Here is a 12,190-nt window from a genome sequence, read left to right on the forward strand (position 1 = left end):
GTGCGCCCTTTCTCATTTTCATGGAGCCTCTCGTTGAGCAATCCATTGAGAAACACGTTTTTGGGAAATAAAGCGAAGCAGGAGAACTGTGACAGGTCAAACTCCATGGTCGTCTATTGTTCATGCACTTTCATAATCAATGACTAGTAATGAAAGGGGGGCTTAAAAGTGATAGTCACAGTGTGTGGACATGCCGAGCTCAAGGCTGATGTATTATTAAATTACAATGGAGAAATATAAAAAAAAAAAAAAAACTTTTAGAGAATTATAGCCTGAAAAAAGGAACTTCTGCAATGATTCATCCCAAATGGGAGTGTTGGGTTTACACAGGTCAATAGGATTTTTGAAAAGACGCCACCGGCCGTTAATTACCCAGGATTGCATGATTTGTGGAGTCAATCGCAAATGGACAGAAAGATCATTGTTGGTAAATGAGGGGGCACGAAGAGGAAACCTATCTGTATTCCTCCCTTTGCTTGAGTCCTCTCCATTTCCAACCGCAAAGTATTTCCCTGACACAGAAATACAGACTTGTATGTAATTTTGAGGTTATGCTACCCACAGCAGTCCGTCATTCCAAGACCCAACACCTGCCATTATTTATTCATTGTTATTACTCCACCAGAAATACACTGTAATTAGATATTGATTGCATAGTCAATGCGATGAATTAAATAAAATTACCCCTAACTTCTTCATTTGCTGATATAGTTGAGACCTGATTGCATTAAATATCAAGTTTAACAAGGTTTTTATCATCTTTTCCTCAGTTTGTCACGGATCATTGTCATTTCCATAAGCATACATATAAACGGCAAGCCCACGGAAGTCACACAGATTACATACAACGTCTCACCAGTGTCCTTAGCGGATCTTTGGATGCATTCTCTTTGCTCGTCCATGTCAGCCCTGCCCCATTGTATTTGCTGTTTCCTAATTTACTGATTTTGAGTCATGCTGGACATGTCCGTGTCTCGAGTTGTGTGTGTGTGTACACCACCACGTAGTCCCCACATCCCCCCCCCTCCCCCCCCCTCCCACTAGAATACCTGTAAAGTGCATCACACAAGTGCACATGAATAACTCCTGGTTTCTCTCAATTGCACGCAGTTCGGCAGAATGTGTCATCCCTAGGTGTCGCTAACCGAAAAGAAGGTAGGCATCTAAGAATATGCAACAATTATGTCTTTTCACAGATTATTTTATCTCGACCTGTTTGCATAGAAGAAAAAGAAGAAGAAAAAAAAAAGACTCTTTGGTAGCGATGCGTATTTGTGGGTAGTGTCTTCCACCGTTCCAATCTTGGTTATTTTTTCTGAAACCCTTAACCATAAAAAATCCCCCGCCTGCTCCTCTTGATAAAGCGTTTCGGCTCATTCAGCGGAGGCCTGTGCAGCATTCACAGGGCGCTCGTGTTGCAACATGCCGCAGCGGCGTACATTATCCTCCCGATGTGTGCGCTGCACACTCATACACACGTACTCTGGATTTGAATGTGGCGACGCAGAGCATTCGGCGATTCCTCGGGCCCCCGTATCACCGCGTCAGGAAGAAAAGCGGCGGAGGTTCCACTGTGTTTTTATGCAGATCGATGTTAGGCCCCATCTCGGCTTAATCCGTCGCGCAAATGTGATGTGCAGCCACCTCGCAAACAACTGGCACGCAACCACTCCGCTCTGCGTTTCCGTGACTGCAGCCAAGCGCACACATTGTATGTGTCAGGGGCTTATGTCACCAAGTACAATGGCAGAGGCTGGCCTTATTATTTCTTTCTTTTTTTCCCCCACTGTTTGTTTTATGACCGTAAAGGAATCGAGGGATTGATGTGTTCACTAGCCAGCTCCCCTGCCCACGCTCCTCTGCACAAATTTATAGGGTGAAAACTCTTGGCTGGCCTCCACAGAGATGGAGAGTAGTTTGACAGGGGATAGTTTCTGTCTGGGGAAACATACACAGAGGCTTTTGAATGATACAAAGCGCTTGTTAATGAAATGAAGCATAAAAGAAGGACCATAATATTTGAATTGTTCGGCAGCCAAAGCATTTGTAACAGATGCCGCTACATGCAGCCAACTTCACTTGGCAACCACACTCTTTATTTCCCAATGCCATTATTCATATATCTCTTTCTTCTTTTTGTTACAGTTACATTTATTATCAAGCATGATGCTCAGTATTCTTATTTCTCTGACATTACATGTTTTATGTTTAATTGCAATATCATGTTTTGTTTTGTTTGTTTCTTTGAATTTGTCTAGTAGCTCCTCAGGTTGCATTGTCCACTGCCCCTTCTGTCCACGTTGCAAACAGCAAGCGAGGTAGGAGCTGGAATTCATACATTGCCCCCCACCCCCCCACCCCACCCCCACCCCAAGATAAACTGATGTTTTTGACTAACTGTAAGCCCCCTAACCCTTGCAGCACTAACCCGATGCCAGAGCACTGTGTTACCATAACTCTAGCTCTCAACTGGACTGATGGAGTACACTGTACGTTGCGCATTGAGGATTCATTTGTCTCTTGGATTGTTTGCGAAACGCGACGAAAGTCCCTTGGAACCATATCTTTTTATGGGACCACGACTATTTTTGGGGGGGACGTGTTTCAGAGACTCAGGAATTTCTATTCCCCATGCGTGCATGATTTATGACCTCAGCCTATTTCTGGAAAGGAAAGATTATTTGTCTTGTGAGAGTATGTTTGCGAGACTGAGGCATATCTAATGGAGGAGATCTCAGCTCACACTCTAAACAGACTTTCTGCTTAAGGTGAAAGGTGGAGCGGAGTGGTCTCGCTGCTCCTTCAGTTCAAAGTCAGGTTGTTAGCGGTCAGACAGAGAGGCCTGACCTCAATACAGATCCTTAATAACCACAATCCCTTAGATGGACGCCCCCACTCCCCCCCACACCCCCTGCTCCTCTACTCTGGATCCGTGGGCTTTCTGTCCAAGCGACTGCTGCCAGTGAGGCTTACGGGTCACATCTGTCTGTGCTGTGACACAGACAGATGTTCTGCCAGTGAGTATCACAGACTGTTTTGGAGTCCAGCTACAACTACATGAATCTAATTTAGCATTATATAACACTGCAGGCGGTGACACAGTCTCTGCCGCTGGACCTCAGGGTACGTTCATATCCCATATCGAACAGTTTTCAACCCGGGTTTTTAACTAACACAATCCAGATTTGGAAGATAAACTAGGCGACATTTTCAAAAATGACCCAACACAGATACAGTAGGTGTTCCATTCCATCCATAGTTTGACCTGCCTTTCACTGTGTGGTGTCCCCAATGTGGCCGTGTCTCTGTTTCATCATGGCGGAGCCTCGTGTTGTGGTGTGCTTGGAGTGATGTGACTGTTCCCGAGTGCGACCAACGCCGTGCTTTTTGTCTCGTGATGTCTTCTAATTCCGGCTGTGTCCCATGTCCGACTAATCCCGAGTTACCCTCGCTCTCTTCACCTTTCGCAACCTCTTGTCCCTCCCAACGCAGTCTCCATTTGTTGACCTTGCATGCCACGCGGTGCCTCGCTCGATATTCTTGCTCACCCCGCCGCCGTAGCACTCGCAGCAAAAAGCAGCAATGACAACACTCCTACCTACCGCGTCTCTCTCTCTCTCTCTCTCTCTCTCTCTCCTTCTTTTCCTCTCTTTCTCCCCTCGCTCCCCTTCACACTCTCTTTGCAAGACTGCGAATGCTTCGGCCACTCCAAACGATGCAGCTACATCGAGCTGCTAAACACCGTCATTTGCGTGAGCTGTAAGCACAACACTAGGGGCCAGCACTGCCAGCTGTGCAAGCTGGGCTACTACCGCAATGCCTCGGCAGAACCGGACGATGAAAATGTTTGCATAGGTTAGTCTCCCACCTGCCCCCCCCCCCCACTGCCACCCTGCTTTCACACCAACACTCTCCTCGCCTCACCTCCTGTCTTTGACTCTTCACCGGAGGAACTGTCATCTCTCATCACCCAAGGCTTCATCATCCATACATCTTCTTGTCTCTTCGTGTCTTCTGGTGGTCTCCATATCTTCCTGTTTGTTTCTTCTACTCTTTGCACAATGGTAGGGTTTCGAACCATCAGCTTTAGTCAGAAGAACGCACACTATCAGTCAGTCCTTTTAGGTATGGTTTCACTAGCAGTAGACTGATTTTTGATTCAGTGCTACAGTTAGCAGGCTGCTAGCTTTCATGTTTATTTTTGCAGTGGTTGACAAATGGTTTCTAGCTTGTTGTCTTACATTAATCTAGTGTGTTGATTTCTAGCTGCTAGCCTACATTATTGTAGTGAGTTACCATTGGTTTTAGCTGCTAGCTTTCACTTGTCAATAAAGTCTCTTACATTTTAAATATTTAAAGTGCACAAACTAATGGAAACACCTTAAAACAGTCCCGTGTGTGATTATTAGATGTGAAGCTAGCAGCAGTTTAGCTTAGCTTAGGGGAGTCATCCAAAGGTAACAACTTCTCCAGGTTAAGAAATGACCAGATTGTATATCATTCTGTTTTCACATCATGATGATAAAATGCCATCCTCACCACCAAACAATCGGTGAGCAAGCTCCATCTTATTTTACCTTTTGGTCTGAAACTTCAATCGTACGAGTGAGCTGTGATGACAGATCACCTTTGTGATCTCAAAGGTAAAAGGACATTTTCATCTGGTGTTTCTGTGATTTTGTCCAGTACCAAATGCAGGACCTCACACACTGCATCATCTGTTTATCTTATATGTAGAAGAATATTTAAAAATACATTTCACCTCGACCGTCGAGAATTTGTTTTGGCTCCCTCTTGAATTTTTTAGCAAGCATGTGGATTGTGGATTTGCAGCGCTCCGTGCCAGGTGCATTCGTGAGTCCTGAGGGGGGGGAGCCTGACAAGCGGCGAGAATTCCGAGAAAAATGTTGCAGGGAAGTCACGCCGCCAGTCAGAGGTGCCACACAAGTGCATATGTCATATACATAAAATGGCCTCGGGAGTAGCAGCTGAAACCCGTCACGAGGCATTAAAAGTCACCGAGGCGCTACCTTGTGCCAAACTCGCTGTCGCCCTGCCTCTCTCTCCCACCTGACGCCCCCCCCCCCCCCGATTGTCACTCGCCGTCACCTCGCTCCTCTGGCCTGACCCCCGGATGTCACTCGGGTGCAGCCAGCGCAGCCGTAGAAGGTGCAATGTGACGGTCAGGGGCTGTCAAAATAGGTGTCGCTCTGACTGCTGAGTGCTCCGGTTGCTGTGGAAAGCTGGAAGGTCAGTTGAGCGTAGGACTCTAGAGACTTGGCAGGTATTTTTTTTTTTACAGAGCTTTTTTTAAATAATCCACTTGAACATTCGAGAGAATTAAAGAACATAATACTACAATGCCCATTTCAATGTGCTGTACTCTCATTCTTCTATAGCCTATCGCTCTTTCTTGCCATTATCCATCTGAAACCCGCTCCTCCCATTTCCTCTTTATCATCTTTTTCTCTCCATTGATGTAAGAGTGAAAACGATTTTTGGAAAAGCATGTGAAGATTAGCTCTCTGTGGTCATCTTAAATCAAAGCTACGGATAATGCTTTGCATATTTGCTCATTGCACGTAAGAGTAAAGATTATTTCTATCGAATTCACGAATATACTGTAATGAATACAGTGTTCATGCATCTAGCGTCAGTCATCCTCTTCTCATTCTGTCTCCATTACAGTTGAAATGGTAGCATTTTTTTCTGTGTGTCTTTAAATCTATTCACATTTTCTACCAGGTAAAGATTAGCAAACTTCTTGTTATAATAGTTGAGCCTTATCATTGAGCTTGAGGAATGAGGTTCTCTAGACGTGCGCCGGGGAGTCAAAGCACCACCCTGTTTCCAGCTTTTGTGTATGTGTGTGTCTTGTTTTTCCAGAGTGTAATTGTAATCCCTTTGGCTCAGTCAGTGATCGCTGTAATGGCACAGGATTTTGTATATGTAAGGAGGGCACTACAGGGCCTAAGTGTCAGCAGTGTCTACCCGGCTATTTGTGGGACGATGGCTGCAAATGTAAGTAGAATCACAAACCCCCCCACCCTCCCACGCAGCTCACCACTGTTTTCTCCTTCACCTCTGCCTCTTCCTTCTACCGCTCTCTGATTTCTCCCCCCCCCCTCTCTCTCTCTCTGTATGATTCCTGAGCTTTGCCCGGAAGAATGTGCTGCACATGTGCAGGACCGCCCATAATATGATCTCCCTGAACATACCGAGCGATTTGATTCACCGACTGAACCTGCGTTGCACACTTGCTGCGGCCGAGTTAACAACGTAACATCAGCGGGTGCCCCGTAGGGCCGGAATAGAGGAAAGAAGGCGATGGCATGGCATGGCAGGGTGCATGCTGCGCCGTAACTCAGTTATCCAGCCATGTTGCACACCAATAGAACAACAGCTGAGTCAATGTTGACTGCTTGACAGGCTGCGTGTGATCTGTTTGAGTAGCCATCACACCCCCCACCCCCCCCCACTCCCCTCGCCAGCTCACACCAGGACAATGTCATCCAACACTAACATGTTTCAAAGGAGAATGCAGGTCATTTTGATCTCTATCCCATTTATTGTTGTTGACCGTTAATATTTGCAAAGCATGCACCATGGGATCATTTTTTTGTTAAATGTCACCAATTTTATACTTTTTTGTTTCATTCATGTCAAACCTTGGTGACCAACCTACAGGAGGTAGCCATAACGAAGTACTCGCCGGGTGAAGGAAGATTTGAACTGATAAAGCTTGTTTGGGAAAAAAATTGATTTTTATTTGATTTATTTTAAAGTTATTTACAGACTAGATAATAATAATTGCTGCCACTTAGTATTTGAACACCCATTACCCATTCCTGTGTTACTGTGGCTGCGATGAGATTACATCAGATTTATAGAGCTTTTCCACACGTGGTGACAATTATTTGCCCTCCTCCTGTAGCTGGACATTAATCTCTCTCGGCTAACAATCGCGTCCTCAATGCGGTGCCTCGACCTTGTAAATTGACCTGATTTTTGAGGGAGTTATTTCTCGAGACGGCATCTATTTCTTCCTGTGGATATAAGGGTTTAAGCCAGGGCGATATCAACAGGACGAATGTCAGCATTTGTCGTGTTTCCTAATGGGGCAGCACGTTAATCGGCATTGCACAAACATGGCACAAACATTTCATTGCAATATATTTTTAGTACAATGAAATTAGTATGAATAGTGAAAGCAAGGAACTTCCATTTTTGTAAAGAAATAGAATGTCATGTTATGTATAATCAATATAATAAATAGAGCTGTGGATGAGATTTGATAGCTATTGGTAGCCCAAAATAACAGCAACGACTTTCTAAGAAGTGCTGTTTGTAAGTGATGTGCAACAACAAAAGAGAAATCCATTATGAAAGCGGTTCAGAGAACAGAGCTTTCTGCTGCGTGACGACAGCCACACACACGATTCCCGATAAGATGCAGTATGTGCAGCTTGATGCTAACATACTCTTTATTACTGTTGCTGTTTAGCCTATGATGTCGTGTGACTTGTAAATACTTCATGTGCTTCAATGTGAGCTGTACAGCAGCAGCAATTATATGTTGACCAGAAACGGGAAGGAAAAATGAAAAAGACAAGAAAACGCTTCAAACAGATGGAAAGGCACAAAGCGCAGAAAAAGTAGTTTTATTTTTTCAGATTAGCAAGTGGCAGTGATTAGAAAATCAAACAAACAGGATGGTGTGTAAGTGTTTGAATGTTCTCAAAACTTCTAAGCATCAATCTTTGCTCTTTCTATAATGAGACTAAAGCGGTTTAGCAAACAACACTTGATCATGGGCTAAATGTAGAAATCCAACTGTGGGACGTTTTATTTAGATGAAAGATGTGTATTCTTTCGTGGTTAAATCCGAATCTTAAGCTGTAATCTTATTTAACTCAACACATTTAACAACATTTCCCAGAATGCCTTTCATGGAAAGAAGGTGTTCCCTATGCTCTACATGAGTGATTAGAGTCAGTCATTATTATCAGAAAGAGGAAAGAAGAACACGAGCAAGCAAGACAGGTTTATTCAAAGTGTAGAATTTGCGTCAGTCGTTTTAATTTGGGCAAGAAATACTTTGACTCCAGCGAGAAAGTTCAAATCGCCAACGTCACTGCTACATTATGTTTTTTTACCTACTCATGGATCAGTTACGATGCATAGCAAAACGTTTTTCACAGAAAGTTTAACATGGGAAAGCCTGGTAATAATGCCAGCCCAAGGAGCTACTAATGAGTTATTTCACAGCAGAACTAGTTTAAAAACGTTTCCATCTTGACCTCCCGATGCTTCCCAGCTCCTGCAGTATTTGTGTGAATGGACGAGACTCGATCTGCATGCACACTGAAGAATGCAATTAAAGCTCCGATCTCTCGTCAAACACATCACAGCCCCAGACAGGCACACCTAGATCATCGGTTCCTTCTCTAAATATTGTCACTCATATCACAAGCAAACGCTACAAATCTTGTCATTTACTGTCTGCGTGCCGAGAAAATGCTCCATGTGAGAGATGGAAGGGAGATGAAGGTGCAGAGCTCTCAGACGATTTCATCTGTCCCTCAAAAATGAGTTTTCAGGCTTTACAACCTAATTCCTCACTCATCTCCAGAATACCTATCCTTAGTTTCCAGAAACACGATGCCCCATGCTGGTACTTTGTGTGCCTTCAAGTTGTTTTCTCGACTTGACGGTGTTACAGAACCTTCTCTCACGGACCCCATTATATTTTTCGTGTTTGACAAACTTACTCCAACGGGGTTTTTTTTTTTTTTAAATATATCTTTGTTTCCATTTTGGACTTTAGCATCGCTTAATTGGCTGCAAATGAAGCATTTTGCCAGCAGGGGTTGCCCATTACTCAAAGTTCAATTTGAAGTCAACTACACGGTGTTGAGTATCATCCGTGGTTAATATTTCACTAGTGGTTCACCTAAAAATGAAGGTTCCCTCTCAATATCAATATTTAAACATACAACTCACCAAGGTAGCTTCTCTGCTGACTGCTGAAAGTCAAAGTAAGTAACATTTTCCAACCTCGTCTCACAGTAATACTGTATTAGGGCTCTGCCTACTTTCTGGAATACAGTGAACCAGATCCAAACTGAGGCTAAAACCTGCCACCTGGGACAGGTATCGTGCCTTCTGAAGACAGTAATTAGCAGTCAGATATTGCAGACAGCCATTGGTAAACAGTATTTTATATATTTATTATCCTGATATGATGCACCTTCAACCACCTTGATTTAGAGACAAGCATATCATAAGCACCATGAAGACAAGTGTCATCGCTGAAAGCTACTCTTCAAGCTCCTATAGACTCCATCAAATGGTGAAGTTGAATAGTCTGAATAAAGATCCTTCCTGCGTACTGGAAATCAAATATTTTGTAAATGTCACAAAGCTCTTTTTGGCAAATCTTTTATTTTGAAATGTAGCGGTAGATTGCACGTTTCAAAACCTGCGATCATCTTTTACCAAATTAGCATCGCTTGAGTCACTGTACTGGTTTTTACTTTGAAAGGGTTTGCATCAATAATGTTATCTTGCAAATAAAAGTTGGTGTTTTTATGATATATTTAGAGCCCATAAATAACTGTTAACTCTTTAAAAATGTGTGCTTTTTCTCATGAAAGCCAGGAGAGACATGATGGAAGGTCATTGTCTAATTAAAGGAGTCTCTCCAGTCAACTGGTCATATCAAAGCCTCGTGGGGAAAAACATGATTTTCCAATTCATACGTTGTTCTTCCCTGTCATCTTGAAGGAGACTTTAACTTTACCAACTTTAGCTTCTTCACCGTAAGAAGAAGAAAACCAGGAGAACAAAGGCTCTCCGAAGGAAGAAGCTGTGATTGTGGTTTTTATTGACACATTACTTTAGATCCCGCTGCGCCGTTGAATCGGTCATGGAATTGATATGCCAGCTTGAGAAGAAAAAAGACACCAGAAGAGTTGGGATGTCTCATTTGGATGTGGTTGTGTATGGTAATCGAGGGGTGCCGTGGCCTCCAGCAAAAACGTACTCAGCCAAACAGCGGGTCCCCTTCTCTCTGCAAAACAGACACGGGCACAAAGAAGGATGCACGGAGCGAATGCTTCCTTAACAAGCCTCCTACCCAGGCGCCTTTTTGGATATTCCTGGGAGACGGCATGCGTCCAATCCTGAGCATCAGCACAAAGGCGAGATGTTTGTTATTGTGATATTTATGTCCCATAGAGTTCATAGATTGCTCACCACATTGGTTTCCACTCCCATAAAGGAGTGAAATGGGCAGAAGTGGCCCCTGTGTTTATCACTGTTTATTTGTCTCTGTTGGTTTATTAGTTTGTGCGCCGCTGCTTTGTTTGCCTCCAGCTTGCCTGACAGCTTGCCTCCACTGGGAATAGAGTGGCCTCGGCGTCCCAGCTCTAAATATACACCAATTTCCACCTGACGTTCAGTCTGTCTAAAGACGGTGCTGTTCGGGGGGGGAAGCCTGCTTTAAAAGGCTTTGAGGACTTCTGTGCAGCAGCACCGCTGATGGGACCAGGCTTAAATCAGCTTTGTTATTAAAGACATGTTAACAAAAAAGGGAATGTGCTCACCGGCAGAATGAGGCATTTTTCATTAGAAAAGATGAGAATTCATCTTTGCTGTAAGTTTTAACGGTGCCATTACATTATTGAAGGCTGTTTATTTGAATAAAAAAACGTTTACAAAAGTGACACACTTTCTGTACACTAAAATCATTTTTATTGCAAAGGTTTATTTATTTATCTTTGTCCGTCGTTTTTGGTACTACCACAGGGGGCGCCAAAGGAAGACTAATTCTAAACATGATAGCTTTGCCGTCTGTGCTTTTACCCAACGACTAACACTACTAACCTGATTTAGTCAATTATTGACAGAGGTAATTAGGATGCATACAGTACAGAGTTTGCCTTGAATATATATATATTTCATACCAGGGAATTTGTTTGTGTGTAAATCCGGCATATTGTGTAGAATAATGTTGAAGCAACAGTTTTGGGAAATCAGCTTATTTGCTTTCCCGCAGGGAGTAAGATTGAAATATTGATCTGACTCTTACTTCTTCTATGTTGTTGATATAATGATTTGTATGTATTAACGAAAAGAGTTTTCACCTGAGCTAAGCTATCTGGCTGCTATGTGCATTCATACAAGTTGTTTTAATCCTCTGATCAACACTTTACTTGAAGCAAATCGTTCTCAAGTTCCTAACCCCCCCCCCCCCCCCCCTCCTCCCCAGGTTTCATTTTCATTTTTAATTGAAATAGATCATTTAATGCTCCGAAATTGAATTGATTGTTTTTTTTTTGATGCGGGTAACCTGTCACCCGACCCGCGCGGGATGCTTGACCCTCACGCGTCTCTCCTGTCTTTGCATCAGCCCGCGTTTGTGACAACGAGCTCCTGCGCTGTCAAAACGGCGGGGTGTGCGTCAACAACGTCCGCTGCAGCTGCCCCTCTGACTACTCGGGTCTGCTGTGCGAGAACCCCCGCTGCGAGTCGGAGCTGGGCGGCTGCCGGGGCCCCGACTCGGGCCAGGCCCCCCTGACGCCTGCGTCCCTCCCCGGGCTGCTGCTGCTGCTGCTGCTGCTGGGCTCGGCGCTGCTGAGAGAGGCCTCCTGCTGGCCCGCGCTGCTCTGAAGAGGCCCCCTCGTAACCAGGCGGGAGCGGTCCTTGTCCTCCGCCACCTCCCCTTTGCCCCTCCCCGACCCCCCCTCCCGACCCCCCCCCCCCTTCGCTCTTTCAAATAATCGACAACCATTAGACAGGAACGGCCGCGAGCTGCACGGACTGCACTGTTCTGAGCCTCTCCGCCCGCCCGGACTCGATGGACACTCGCGCTGATGAGCGATGAAGGGAATGTGCCAGACAAAAGAGTGCAAGAACTTTTTATTTCATTTCAAAGAATATATCGAAAAATAAAAAATAAAAACATATACTTCTAAAAATGCCAGATATTATTAAGGAAAAAAGAGTGTTTGCCTAAATAGAGTACAATGTGCAAAGAACTATGAGACCCCCCCCCCCCCCCCCCCTTCTAAGCCATACCAGGTACTTGAGCTCCTTCCACCTTGAGAGGATGCCGGACCCGTTCGCTACGTCCCCTCTTATCGCCACGGCCACAGCAGCAGCGACCAATCAGCCGTCGCAACGAGCC

At 44.5% G+C, this 12,190-nt stretch overlaps 1 protein-coding gene across 9 annotated transcripts in view; it reads left to right on the forward strand.

Moving 5' to 3' along the window:
• Positions 1-11,752, forward strand: part of ntng1a (netrin g1a) — a 78,849-nt gene extending 67,097 nt beyond the window's left edge. For 4 of the 9 annotated variants that reach the window (XM_037455689.2, XM_037455690.2, XM_062559155.1 and 1 more), the window contains 3 exons: positions 3,688-3,855; positions 5,887-6,021; positions 11,414-11,752. In XM_037455689.2, the coding sequence (XP_037311586.2) occupies positions 3,688-3,855; positions 5,887-6,021; positions 11,414-11,673 (563 nt within the window). In that variant the 3' untranslated portion in view covers positions 11,674-11,752. Of the gene's footprint in view, positions 1-1,110; positions 1,156-2,258; positions 2,319-3,687; positions 3,856-5,886; positions 6,022-11,413 lie in introns of all 9 variants that reach the window. The other 5 variants (XM_037455695.2, XM_037455696.2, XM_037455692.2 and 2 more) reach the window with 4 other exon arrangements.
• Positions 11,753-12,190: the final 438 nt, after the last annotated feature.

This window comes from Pungitius pungitius, chromosome 19, assembly GCF_949316345.1.
Source record: "Pungitius pungitius chromosome 19, fPunPun2.1, whole genome shotgun sequence".
NCBI lineage: Eukaryota > Metazoa > Chordata > Actinopteri > Perciformes > Gasterosteidae > Pungitius > Pungitius pungitius.